Source organism: Hemitrygon akajei, chromosome 2 (genome assembly GCF_048418815.1).
Source record: "Hemitrygon akajei chromosome 2, sHemAka1.3, whole genome shotgun sequence".
Taxonomy (NCBI): Eukaryota; Metazoa; Chordata; class Chondrichthyes; order Myliobatiformes; family Dasyatidae; genus Hemitrygon; species Hemitrygon akajei.
Genome location: NC_133125.1, coordinates 47,325,998 through 47,338,142, shown reverse-complemented (window position 1 = coordinate 47,338,142; position 12,145 = coordinate 47,325,998). Strand labels below are relative to the sequence as shown.

Below are 12,145 nucleotides of genomic sequence, written 5' to 3'. Positions count from 1 at the left end.
AGGTAATCCCAGACAGCCTGGATGATGTTAAAATTAGAGTTCCGTCGATGCCATGCCATCTGAAACCATATAAAAAATCTAGGATGTTTCAGACTTTTGCACAGTACTGTACAGTATAACATGAAAAAGAAGCAGTCCCAACATCACTAGTCACCGGCAGCCAACCAGAATACAGCCCTTTTATTCCACTCTTTACTGACTGTCAGTCAGCCTGTAGGGTAACATAATTGTTGGAAATGTACAAAATTCTCAACCACCAACATTGAGTTGAGGTTTCTCTTTAAGAGGCTGGTCTGACATAATTGCGTAATTAAGGATTTGTAGCGCACTTTCTGTTCAGGTTTTGGAGTTCAATAAAATGTGTTCCGTTTTTCTGAAACATAAAATGCCTTGCGTAGTTTTATTTGCAAATACCCATAAGCCAATCTTCTGTCCATGCTGCTATCTTTCCTGTAATATCCTAGGCCCTTATCATGTTTAGCAGCCTTGTGTGCAGCACCTTTCAAGTGTCTTTTGAAAATCCATGTAAACTACATCCACTGGCTGTCCTTGTTTCCTCAAAGAAAATTTGTCAGGTAAGATTTCCCCTTAAGGAAATCATGCTGACTTAAACCTATTTTATCTGTGCCCTAAGTACTCCAAAACTTCATCCTTAATAATGGACTCTTAACATCTTGCCAACCACTGAAGTCAAAGTAACTGGCCTATAGTTTCCTGTCTTTTTTCCTTTCTTCTTAAAGACTGGAGTGACATTTGCAATTGTCCAGTCCTCCGGAACTATTCCACAATCTAGTGATTCTTGAAAGGTCATTAGTAGTAATGCCTCCACAATCTCTTCAGCCACCTCTTTCCGAACCCTGAGGTGTAGTCCATCTGGTGCAATGACTTTTTAATCTTCTGACCTTTCAGCTTACGAAATACCTCCTTAATAATAGCAACTGCACTCACTTCTGCCCTCAACACTCTCGAATGTCTGGCATTCTGCCGGTACCTTCCCCAGTGAAGTCTTATACAAAATATTTATTGAGTTTGTCCATCATTTCTTTGTCCCCCAATATTACCTCTCCAGCATCATTTCCCAGTGGTCCAATATCCATGTTTAGCTCTCTTTTACTCTTTATATATCTGAAAAGATATTTGATATCCTCTTTAATATAATTGGCTGGATTACCTTTGTAATTTATACCCCCATACCCTGACTACAGTTCAAATACCTATATATAACTTCCATCAGGGTCTTTTTACTGGTGAAGTTTCTTAACTCTTCCCACAAGGAGTCTACATTTTCTTTCTAAGGATTTACCAACAGAGCCACTCCTACACCTTCTGCCCACCTGCCTGTCCTTTCGATAGGAAGTGTATCCTTGGATGTTAAGCTGCCAGCTGGGATATTCTTTCAGCCATGTCTAGGTGGTACCCACAACATCATACCTGCTAATTTCTAACTGTGCTACAAAATCATCTGCCTTTTTTTGTATACTGAGTGCCATCAAACATAATACTTTCAGTCTTGTATTCATCACCCTCTTTAATTTTGTTTCCAAGTTAAATTTGTAGCCCTTTCTAAACATTTTATCTTTTTTTTATTACCCTGGAACCATTTTAATCTCTCCTGCATTCTGCTTTCATTTTACTTCATTGTTATTTTTCAAGCTGTTGAATCCATCTCCCTACTATTTAGTTTAAGGCAATATCCTTAGTTCTACTTATGTGATTGTGGCCTACCACTTGGGTGTATCAAACCTTGCCAATGAAGGCTTTATATTTGAACCTTACAAAATTAATTACCATCTGCATTTAATAGCAAAATCTGGGCTTGTATGTTGTCATTTTTTAAAAAGGTTATTTATTTTAAAAAACAATAGAAATTCAAAATCTAGGAAGAGGAAACTGACATTCATACCCTTGAGTGTGTTGGACAATCCTTTAAGGTCATAACTAATCAAAGTCTAAACTGTGCATAACTGCCTTTGCCCCATATCTTAAAAATATTTGTAGTCTTGGAATAAATATTACACTTAGCCCAGGGTTCAACCTCCATTTGAAGATCCAAGTCCCAAACTTACATCATAGTTTGGCTTTTTAAAACTGACCTTAACTTTTAATTTCTTCCCTTCTATCTTGTTGGTTGTCCTTGTATCTAGAAATCTTAGATGAGTTTCTAAATTTAATAGAAAATATCCTTAATCTATATAATCTCTTTGCATAGTTTAACTTTTAGATTGCCGCTGTCATTCTGGTAAGTGTATGCTTGGGCCTCTCCAAAGCTAATATATTGTTCATACATTGAAGTGACTGTATGAACAGGATGGTCTGATTAGAATTTTGTATACTTAACAAAGCACGGATTTTTGTTGATCAGCTAATTTCTTGAACTGGTTAATGATTTCCTTTCAATTCTGTAAAGTTTAGTTAAGCAACAAACTTTAGTTAGTTAGCCATCTCCAATGGGATCCCACCACCAAGCACATCTTTCCCTCTCCCCACTTTCTGCTTTCTATAGCAATCGTATGTGATTGCTCATCCCTCCCCACTGATCTCCCTCCTGCACTTATCCTTGCAAGCAGAACAAGTGCTACACCTGCCTCTACACCTTCTCCCTCACCATCATTCAGGGCCCCAAACTTCACCTGTGAGGCTGTTGGGGTCATATACAGTGCCAGGTCCTCCCGGTGTGTCCTCATTATATTGGTGAGGCCTGATGCAGATTGGGAGACCATTTCACTGAGCACCTACGCTCTGTCCTCCGGAGGAAACAGGATCTCCCAGTGGCCACCCATTTTAATTCTACTTCCCATTCCCATTTTGATATATCAATCCATGGCTTCCTCTACTGTCGCGATGAAGCCACACTCAGGATGGAAGGACAATACCTTATATTCCGTCTGGGTAGCCTCCAACCTGATAGCATGATCACTGAATCCTTGAACTTCTGGTAATGCCCCCCCCCCCCCACCCCGCACACTCTGCTTCACTAGTTTCCATCCCCTTTTCCCTCTCTCACCTTATCTTGCCTGCCCATCGCCTCCTTCTGGTGCTCCTTCCCTCCTTTTCTTTCTTCCATGGCCTTCTATCCTCACCTATCAGACTCCCTCTTATCTAGCCCTGTATCTCTTTCATCAATCAACTTCCCAGTTATTTACTTCATCTCTCCCCCTTCCGGTTTCACCTATAATCTTGTGTTTCGCTTTCCTCTTCCCCACCTTTTAAATGTGTCTCATCTTTTTTCCTCCAATACTGCCAAAGGGTCTTGGCCTGAAATGTCAACTGTACTTTTTTCCTTAGATGCTGCCTAGCCTGCTGAATTCCTCCAGCATTTTGTGTGTGCTGTTTGGATTTCCAACATCTGCAGATTTTCTCTTGTTTGAGACTTTTACGAATGAGTTTATTGAAAGTCATATGATTAACATTTCATTATCTTCTACACTGGACAACCTCAATAAACTCAGTAGAGTTTGTCAGGCAAGACATATCCTATATTAACTCATATTCAATCTCTTTGAACTGCTGAATCTCTGAGTGAAGTTTTTTTTTTATCAACAGAATTCAAACTAACATCTATAATTCCCCCTTCAAAGTAGATAGGTATGCCATGTTCCAGTGGAAGGAAATGGTTGCTCATTTGAAAAGACTTCTGGAAGATCATAGTTGACGCATTTCATTTCCCTTAGTAACCAAATGGCCCTGAGAACTTACTGCCATTTATTTGCATTATATTGCTCATAACTTGTTTCATGACTTAGTTCTGATTTTCTCTTCTGAAAATTGTTGCAAAGTAATTATTCAACCAATAATGTTTTCTTCTACTATTTATGAAAGGCCCTATACTGCTCTCATCCACCTTTTTTATTTAATTGTAATTTTTTGGTACTGTATATATTTGGGCATGTAAGTACATTCAGGGTAGTGGTTCTTCTCTAGGCAATCCCTTGGGGTTGAGGCTGACTGACTTCCATCTACTTCTCTAGCTCTGAATTGGCTGATAAGGCCAGTATATATTCACATATGTGGAAGCAGGTGATTGACTGGATGGTGGGTGAATAGTATGAGAGATGGGGGTTTCCTGTTGTTTTCACTAGGCTTCTGATGAGGAGACTGGGGGTTTTTGGTTTCTTTTTTGTATGCTTCTCCATCTTGAGTAGACCAGGCGTATTCTGTAATTAATGAGAATTGCATTTTTCAAGGGGACCTAGACAACATCTTTGAGCCATTCTTTTGTCTACCTGATAATGTCTGCTTTAAGGGAATTCAAAATAAGGTCTAGTATGGTGCATGTAAAAATATAGTCCAAGCATTGAAGTTGGCAAATAATTTGTGGCATTTTCTGGTAGTAAGATTAACAATGTCTTCACAAATGCTATTGATGGTGGACCTTGGAGTCATCCAGTCACTGTGGATATTCTGTATCTGCTGTTGCTTGAGAATCACCAGGTTGATAGTTAAGTGGTGTGTGAGAAGAGCCATCTTTTTTAGGGGATTTGACATCTTTGACATTTGTTTTATTGCAGCAGTGTTGGTTGCCAGTGTTATGTTGGGAAAAAGCTAGTGGAAACAATAGATCCGATTAGACAGCAGTCAGTCCAGAATTCTTTGTTGTTGCCATGATGTGGGTGATGAAACGTCGTAGTTGTCTCTTGCTCTAACAGTGACATTCTAATGGTCGCCATTGCATGGATTGGGAATATTGCCACAACCTCATTTACTTGACTCTCTGAAACATGATGTTGATTATAATGTTCATGTTCCAAGAATTATGTCAGGAGCATTTGTTAGCTTCCACTCTCCATGAATCAGGGTTTTCCAGAGTATTATTTTGCTTCTAACCCTGGCAATGAATTCAACCAGGAGGATTAGTTTACCTCCCTGTGGAGGCATGCCAGATTTTCTCAAGATTTTGCTCAGGGCAATGGCAGAATGCCAAGTCCCTGGGTTATGCTAGAACATTAATTTATGTAAGTCAGAATATCAATTTTAATTAAAATAATGTTTTTAAAAAACAGCCTCTTCTTTTCATGTATCTTTTTAATAAATATTGGTGGCCCTATTCAAATCATGTTAGATCCATATCTGGTCCCTTGATTCAGTAATTCAGAGAAAAATCCTGGACTGAATGCTGAGGCCAGGGGTAGAGTTTGAGGTCTGACATAAGTGCATATTCACAGCAGTGTATGAGTGTGGGAGTCTTGAAGGTGCTAAAATGAGGGCCTTCATAACCCACCACATAGTCACCGGAGTGATCCATTTTGTTGCATATGAAGCATCGATCCAGAACCTTCAGTGTTCAGGATTAGAGGGAATTCTGAACTATATCAGCTGTATTTTTTTGGCTTCTGTAGGATACCATGTCATGAATGAGCTCATTGGTTCTTTGGTTTCAGGTCAAGATAATGACGGTATTGCCAAAAATGTTTGCTCTTCCAAACCTCAGTTATAAATTAATTTTTTTTCTGATACAACATGCACAGAGGCAATTATTTATTAATTGTTAGAGCTATTTGTCACAACAATCCAGAACTACTTCTATTGCACAAATTCTTCTTTAAAGCCTTAGTTTTCCATTATTTCAAATGTTATTCTGTTTAAAAACTGAGCCAATAACTGCTTCATTTATCATGTCACAGTTCATATTTCAATAACAATCTAAATAGACATCAAAATCTTGCTCCTTGTTCTCTGTAATTTTGAATTAATATCCCCACTGTTCATTCCATTGAAATATTTTATATATTTAAATGTACATCCCATTTTTTAAAATTCATTTTGCATTATAACTAATTACCCTTAGACTGGAGTACACCACGGTCTTTATTTTCAAGTGGTGTGAATTCTTCACTTGACATTTCTTTCTTTCATCCACCCTTTCTCTGGGATAAGAGTTTAACTTTGAATAATAACTAGTTAGAATTCAGCTTCATAGTGAAACAGCATGCTTCATTGGTGCAGTGTAAACCAGGGCAGCATTGTTCACCCATAAATCATGACCTATATCTTGTTAATCTTTTTAGAACTCAACAATTTAGAGTATCCACTTAATAGAGGATGCGACACTGAAGCCTTTATAAGGTGGTAAATTTTTAAACTATAATAAAAACAAAATGTACCATGATTAGTGGATGTCATATTTATCTAATAATGTATTTCTCCACTTTTATTGTTACAGCCTCCTCTGCAAAATTGGGACTTGTTGAAACCAAATTGGCAATTATTCCCGGTGCAGGTATGACCTCGCATTGCATTATTGGCTCGTAATGTTAAAGCTTTCCTTCCTTAAGATAATGAGTTCCACCAACAACCCTCACCCTTCAAATCTCCTGTCAACAACCTTTTTCTCAATGTTTGTACATAAGCAGAATTTACTTGTAGTTGAAGAGGCAGAAATCAATCAAGGATAATCAGCGTGGTTTTGTTAGGAGGAGTTCCTGTCTGATTCATTTGATGGAATTTTACAGTTTTAATGCAGTCAGTGCAGTTAATGAGATCTTTGTGGACTTCCGTAAGGCTTTTGGTAAGGTCTAATACGGAAAACTGGTGCAAAAGTTAGGGTTCATGGGATTCTGGGAAAATTGGACACAAAATTGGCTTGTTAAAAGAGGCACTGGGTGTTTACCTCTTCTCTTCATTTGCCTATCACCTCCCCCTAGAGCCCCTCTTTCTTTCCTTACTCCAATGGTCCACAATCCTTTCAGATTTCTTCTTCTTCAGCCCTTTACCTTCCCCATCCACTGGGCTTCACGTATCACCTTCCAGCTTTTCCTCCTTCCCCACCCTCTATCTTTTTATTCTGGCTCTTCCCCTTCCGTTCTAATCATGATAAAGAGTCACGGCCCAAAATTTCCTGTTCCTCCAGCATTTTGTGTATGTTGTTCTGGATTTCAAGGTTCTGTAGAATCTCTTATGTTTATGAATTGTGTTTAAATGTGCTATTGTCATGCACACTGGATTTGTGCATGGTCTGGTTTCAAGCAGAGCAATCCAAGCTGGCTGTTTCAAATCCTGCATTTTGAGTGGGACTGGTTTGATCACAGATGTCTGTAGATGTCTAAATTTGATAGCCCTTAAAAAGAAAAAGTGATCATGATACTTAATTACCGTAGATTCCGGATTATAAGCCGCTACTTTTTTCCCACATTTTGAACAGCTTTGAACTCTGCGGCCATTAATCCAGAGCGGCTAATACATGGTTTTTTTTCATGCCGCCTCGTAAACGTTTTGCCTCGTAACAGTAGACCAATAAAATTGATGAGTAGTTCACAGAGGTCCAATGAAATTGTACGATAAATCAAGCGCACTTTCACAATTAAATTATTGTAAATCAGTCATTTGTACTCACCCTCATCAACATGGAAAACACTCGAAGAAAAGCATTGTGCTGCCTTTATGGCAGTTACTTAGTTTATAATATTTTCGCTTAGTAATTCATTTGTTAGTTAAAGTTAGAAGTGTTTTAACTATATTTGTTTTCTGTACTACATCCCGGGATGCTATGACGTCACACCCGGTTTCGCCGCGTCTTGTGGGATACCGGTTTGCGATAAACGGGAAGGTGGGGGCATTACGCGAGCACATCAGACCCGAGCACATTAGACCCGATTAGACCCGATCGCGTTACGCGAGCTCATCAGACCCGAGCACATTAGACCCGATTAGACCCGATCGCGTTACGCGAGCTCATCAGACCCGAGCACATCAGACCCGAGCACATTAGACCCGATTAGACCCGATCGCGTTACGCGAGCTCATCAGACCCGAGCACATTAGACCCGATTAGACCCGATCGCGTTACGCGAGCTCATCAGACCCGAGCACATTAGACCCGATCGCGTTACGCGAGCTCATCAGACCCGAGCACATTAGACCCGATTAGACCCGATCGCGTTACGCGAGCTCATCAGACCCGAGCACATTAGACCCGATTAGACCCGATCGCGTTACGCGAGCTCATCAGACCCGAGCACATCAGACCCGAGCACATTAGACCTGATTAGACCCGATCGCGTTACGCGAGCTCATCAGACCCGAGCACATCAGACCCGAGCGAAAATGCTGCTTTTAAGTTAAAGGCGATCAATAACTTTTCCTGGTAGGCTGCAGTATATATATTTTTACCAGTCGCTAGGAGATATTGGAATGTTGTTCGTGCTGTTCAGTAAAAAAGTATATGCAACGTAATTTGTGTTACCGATACGTATGTATATTTAAAAGTAGCCGTATTACAGGCACGGTTCGAAAAAAAGCATTTGCAATATATATTTGTTTGTTACCATATGGATTTAATTAAAAGTTAAAAAATCCTCACGTGTAATATCTTTCTGTGTAAATATCTCATATTACAACGTGGGACACCTGCGGCCGAAAATCCGGTGCGGCCTGTACAAGTAAAAAATTGATTTTATTTCTAAAATTAGAGCCAGCGGCTTTTAATCAGGTGCGCTCTGTAGTCCGGAATCTACGGTAACACGCACATTGTTTTTGATGCATCCACTGTGGTAACTTCAGGTTGCATGCATCTGGGTTCAGCCTCTTTGTTCATTGCCTGCATGTTTCAGGAAAGGGCACTGTATTGTGGGTGGATTGCCTTGCAAATCCATGTATAAACTTGTGGGCCTAATCATAATCTAGCAATTAGTAGCTGATTCGTCAGCTTCAGGGTTCATACATTTCAAGCAAAAGCCACCCTGTACTTGGGGACTTAAGAGGAATTTCAGATGTTGTTATAGCTTTCATTACAGCTCTGGAAACCAGTGTGCAAAGGGTATTGTAGAATCAGAGCAATTTGATGATAAATACTTATGCAGCTTGCATGGATTACACATCCCCAGGGATGTACCAGTGGATTTGGTGAGTACAAAGTTGTAGTCCTGACTGGGGATAATTAAATCTGTGATCTCACCAATGCCCTTCTACCAGTGCTGATACCTACACAATTCGTCCTAGATGGCTACCCTTCATACTTGAGCTTGTATGTGAACAGCTTGAGGGCATCCTCTAAGACTGTCTGTCTGCTGAATGTGAACAATTTTAATACTCTGTGCTGCAGTGGGTGTTGGGACCACTTCTTTTCACATTAAATGTCAAGGAATTGATGGTTTTGTGGCCATGTTAATGGGTGATATGAAGATTGCTGGAGGAGCAGCTACTGTTAAAGAAAAAGGGTGTCTATATAAGGGTTTAGACAAATTGGAGGAATGGGCAAAGTGACAGATGTAATATAATGTAGGGAAATGCATGGTTATGCACTTTGACAGAAAGAATAAAGGTGAGGACTATTTTCTAAATGGGGAGAAAATTCAAAAATCAGAGATGCAAAGGGACTTGCAGGATTCCCTGAAGGTTAATTCGCAGCTTGAGTTGGTGGTAAGGAAGGTAAATGTAATGTTCACATTCATTTTGAGAAGACTAGATTACTAACACAAGGATGTAATGCTGAGGCTTTATAAGGCATTTGTCAGACCACAGTTGGAGTATTCTGAGCAGTCTTGGGCGCCTTCTCTAAGAAAATATGTGAAATATGTGTTGGCATTGGAGAGGATCCAGAGGAGGTTTGCGAGAATGATCCCAGGATTGAAAGGGTTAACATATGAGCAGCTTTTCATGTCTCTGGGCCTGTACTCATCAGAGTTTAGAAGAATGAGGGGGGGGAATCTCACTGAAGTCTATTGAATATTGAATAGCCTAGTTTCAGTGGATGTGGAGAGGATGTTTCCTATTGTGAGGGAGTCTAGGACCAGAGGGCATAGCCTCAGAATTGAAGGAAGTTCATTTGGAACAGAGATGATGTAAGTCTGTGGAATTGATTGCAACAGACAACTGTGCAGACCAGTTCTTTGGGTATATTTAAGGAGGAGGCTGCTGGGTTCTTCATTAATCAAGGTGTTGAAGATTACAGATAGATAGATAGATAGATAGATACTTTATTCATCCCCATGGGGAAATTCAACTTTTTTTCCAATGTCCCATACACTTGTTGTAGCAAAACTAATTACATACAATACTTAACTCAGTAAAAAATATGATATGCATCTAAATCACTATCTCAAAAAGCATTAATAATAGCTTTTAAAAAGTTCTTAAGTCCTGGCGGTTGAATTGTAAAGCCTAATGGCATTGGGGAGTATTGACCTCTTCATCCTGTCTGAGGAGCATTGCATCGATAGTAACCTGTCGCTGAAACTGCTTCTCTGTCTCTGGATGGTGCTATGTAGAGGATGTTCAGAGTTTTCCATAATTGACCGTAGCCTACTCAGCGCCCTTCACTCAGTTACCGATGTTAAACTCTCCAGTACTTTGCCCACGACAGAGCCTGCCTTCCTTACCAGCTTATTAAGACGTGAGGCGTCCCTCTTCTTAATGCTTCCTCCCCAACACGCCACCACGAAGAAGAGGGCGCTCTCCACAACTGACCTATAGAACATCTTCAGCATCTCACTACAGTCATTGAATGACGCCAACCTTCTAAGGAAGTACAGTCGACTCTGTGCCTTCCTGCACAAGGCATCTGTGTTGGCAGTCCAGTCTAGCTTCTCATCTAACTGTACTCCCAGATACTTGTAGGTCTTATCCTGCTCCACACATTCTCCATTAATGATCACTGGCTCCATATGAGGCCTAGATCTCCTAAAGTCCACCACCATCTCCTTGGTCTTGGTGATACAGGGAGAGGGCAGGAGAATGGGGTCGAGAGGGATAATAAATTAGCCGTGATGGAATGGTGGAGCAAACTCGATGGGCTGAATAGCCTAATTCTGTTGCTTCTGGCCTAAAGAAACTGTTAGGGGCTAGTAATCATAATATGATACAATTTACCCTGCATTTTGAGAGAGAAAAGCTAAAATCAGATGTATCAGTTTTACAGTGGAGTAAAGTGAAATCAAAGTTTAAAGTAAAAAGTTCAAAGCAAAATTTATTATCATGTCACCACATACAACCCTGCGATTCTTTTTCTGTGGGCATACTCAGCAAATCTATGGAACAGTAACTGTAAGCAGGATCAATTGACAACAAATGGTGCAAATACAGATATAAATAAATAGCAAAAAAAAAGCATGAAATAACAAGATAAAAGAGTCCTTAAATGAGTATAGTTTGCTCCTTTTTTTCAAGAGCCTGATGGGTGAGGGGTAGTAACCTGGTGCCACAAGTCCTGAGGCACTTGTATCTTCTACCTGATGGCAGTAGTGAGAAAAGAGCATAGCCTGGGTGGTGAGGATTTTGATGATGGATGCTGCTTTCCTGTGGCAACGTTTCATGTAGATGTGTTCAGTGTTTGGGAGGGTTTTACCCTTGATGTTCTGGGTTGAATCCACAACCTTTTGCAGGATTTTCTGCTCGAAGGCATTGGTGTTCCCATACAAAGCCTTAATGTAGCCAGACACTTTGCACCACACATCTATAGAAGTTTGCTAAGCTTTTTGATCACATGCTGAATCTCTGCAGACTCCTGAGGAAGTAGGGGTGCTGTTGTGCTTTCTTTGCAATTATATTTATATGATGAGTTAGGACAGGTCTTCAGAGATACTAACATTTGGGAATTTAAAGTAATTGACCTTCTCCATCTCCGATCCTCTGAGCTCTGACCTCTGGCTTCCCTCTTCTGAAGTCTACAATCAGCTCCTTGGTCTTATTGACATTGAGTAAGAGGTTTTTGTTATTAAACCACTCAGCCAAATTTTCAATCTCTCTCCTATATGCTGAGTCATCCCTACCTTTGATACAGCCACAGCACTGGTGTCGTCAGCAAACTCGTATATGGTGTTGGAGCTGTTCTTAGCCACATGGTCACAGGCATAAAGTGAGTAGAGCAGAGTGCTAAGTACACATCCCTGTGGTGCTCCTGTGCTGATGGAGTTTGTGGAAGAGATGTTTTTGCCAATCCGGACTGACAGAGAGGCATGAGAGAGGAGCTGGCCAAAGTAGATTGCAAGGGGACTCTAGCAGGGATGACGGCAGACCAGCAATGGCCGGAGTTTCTGAGAGTAATTTGGAAGGTTTAGAATTGGTTCATCCCAAAGAAGAAGAAGTATTTGAAAGGGAGGATGAGGTAACCGTGGCTGACAAGGGAAGTCAAAGCCAGCCCTACAGCAAAAAAGAGGGAAGATAGAGATTTAGAAGCTTTTAAAAACCAACAGAAGGCAACTAAACAAGCAAT

General features: G+C 40.4%; 1 protein-coding gene across 1 annotated transcript in view; it reads left to right on the top strand.

The window, feature by feature from the left end:
* auh (AU RNA binding protein/enoyl-CoA hydratase) overlaps positions 1-12,145 on the top strand; it is a 186,899-nt gene that overhangs the window by 114,942 nt on the left and 59,812 nt on the right. Inside the window, exon 6 of the mRNA XM_073071898.1 lies at positions 6,161-6,217. Coding sequence (XP_072927999.1) covers positions 6,161-6,217 — 57 coding nt within the window. The remainder of the gene's footprint in view (positions 1-6,160; positions 6,218-12,145) is intronic.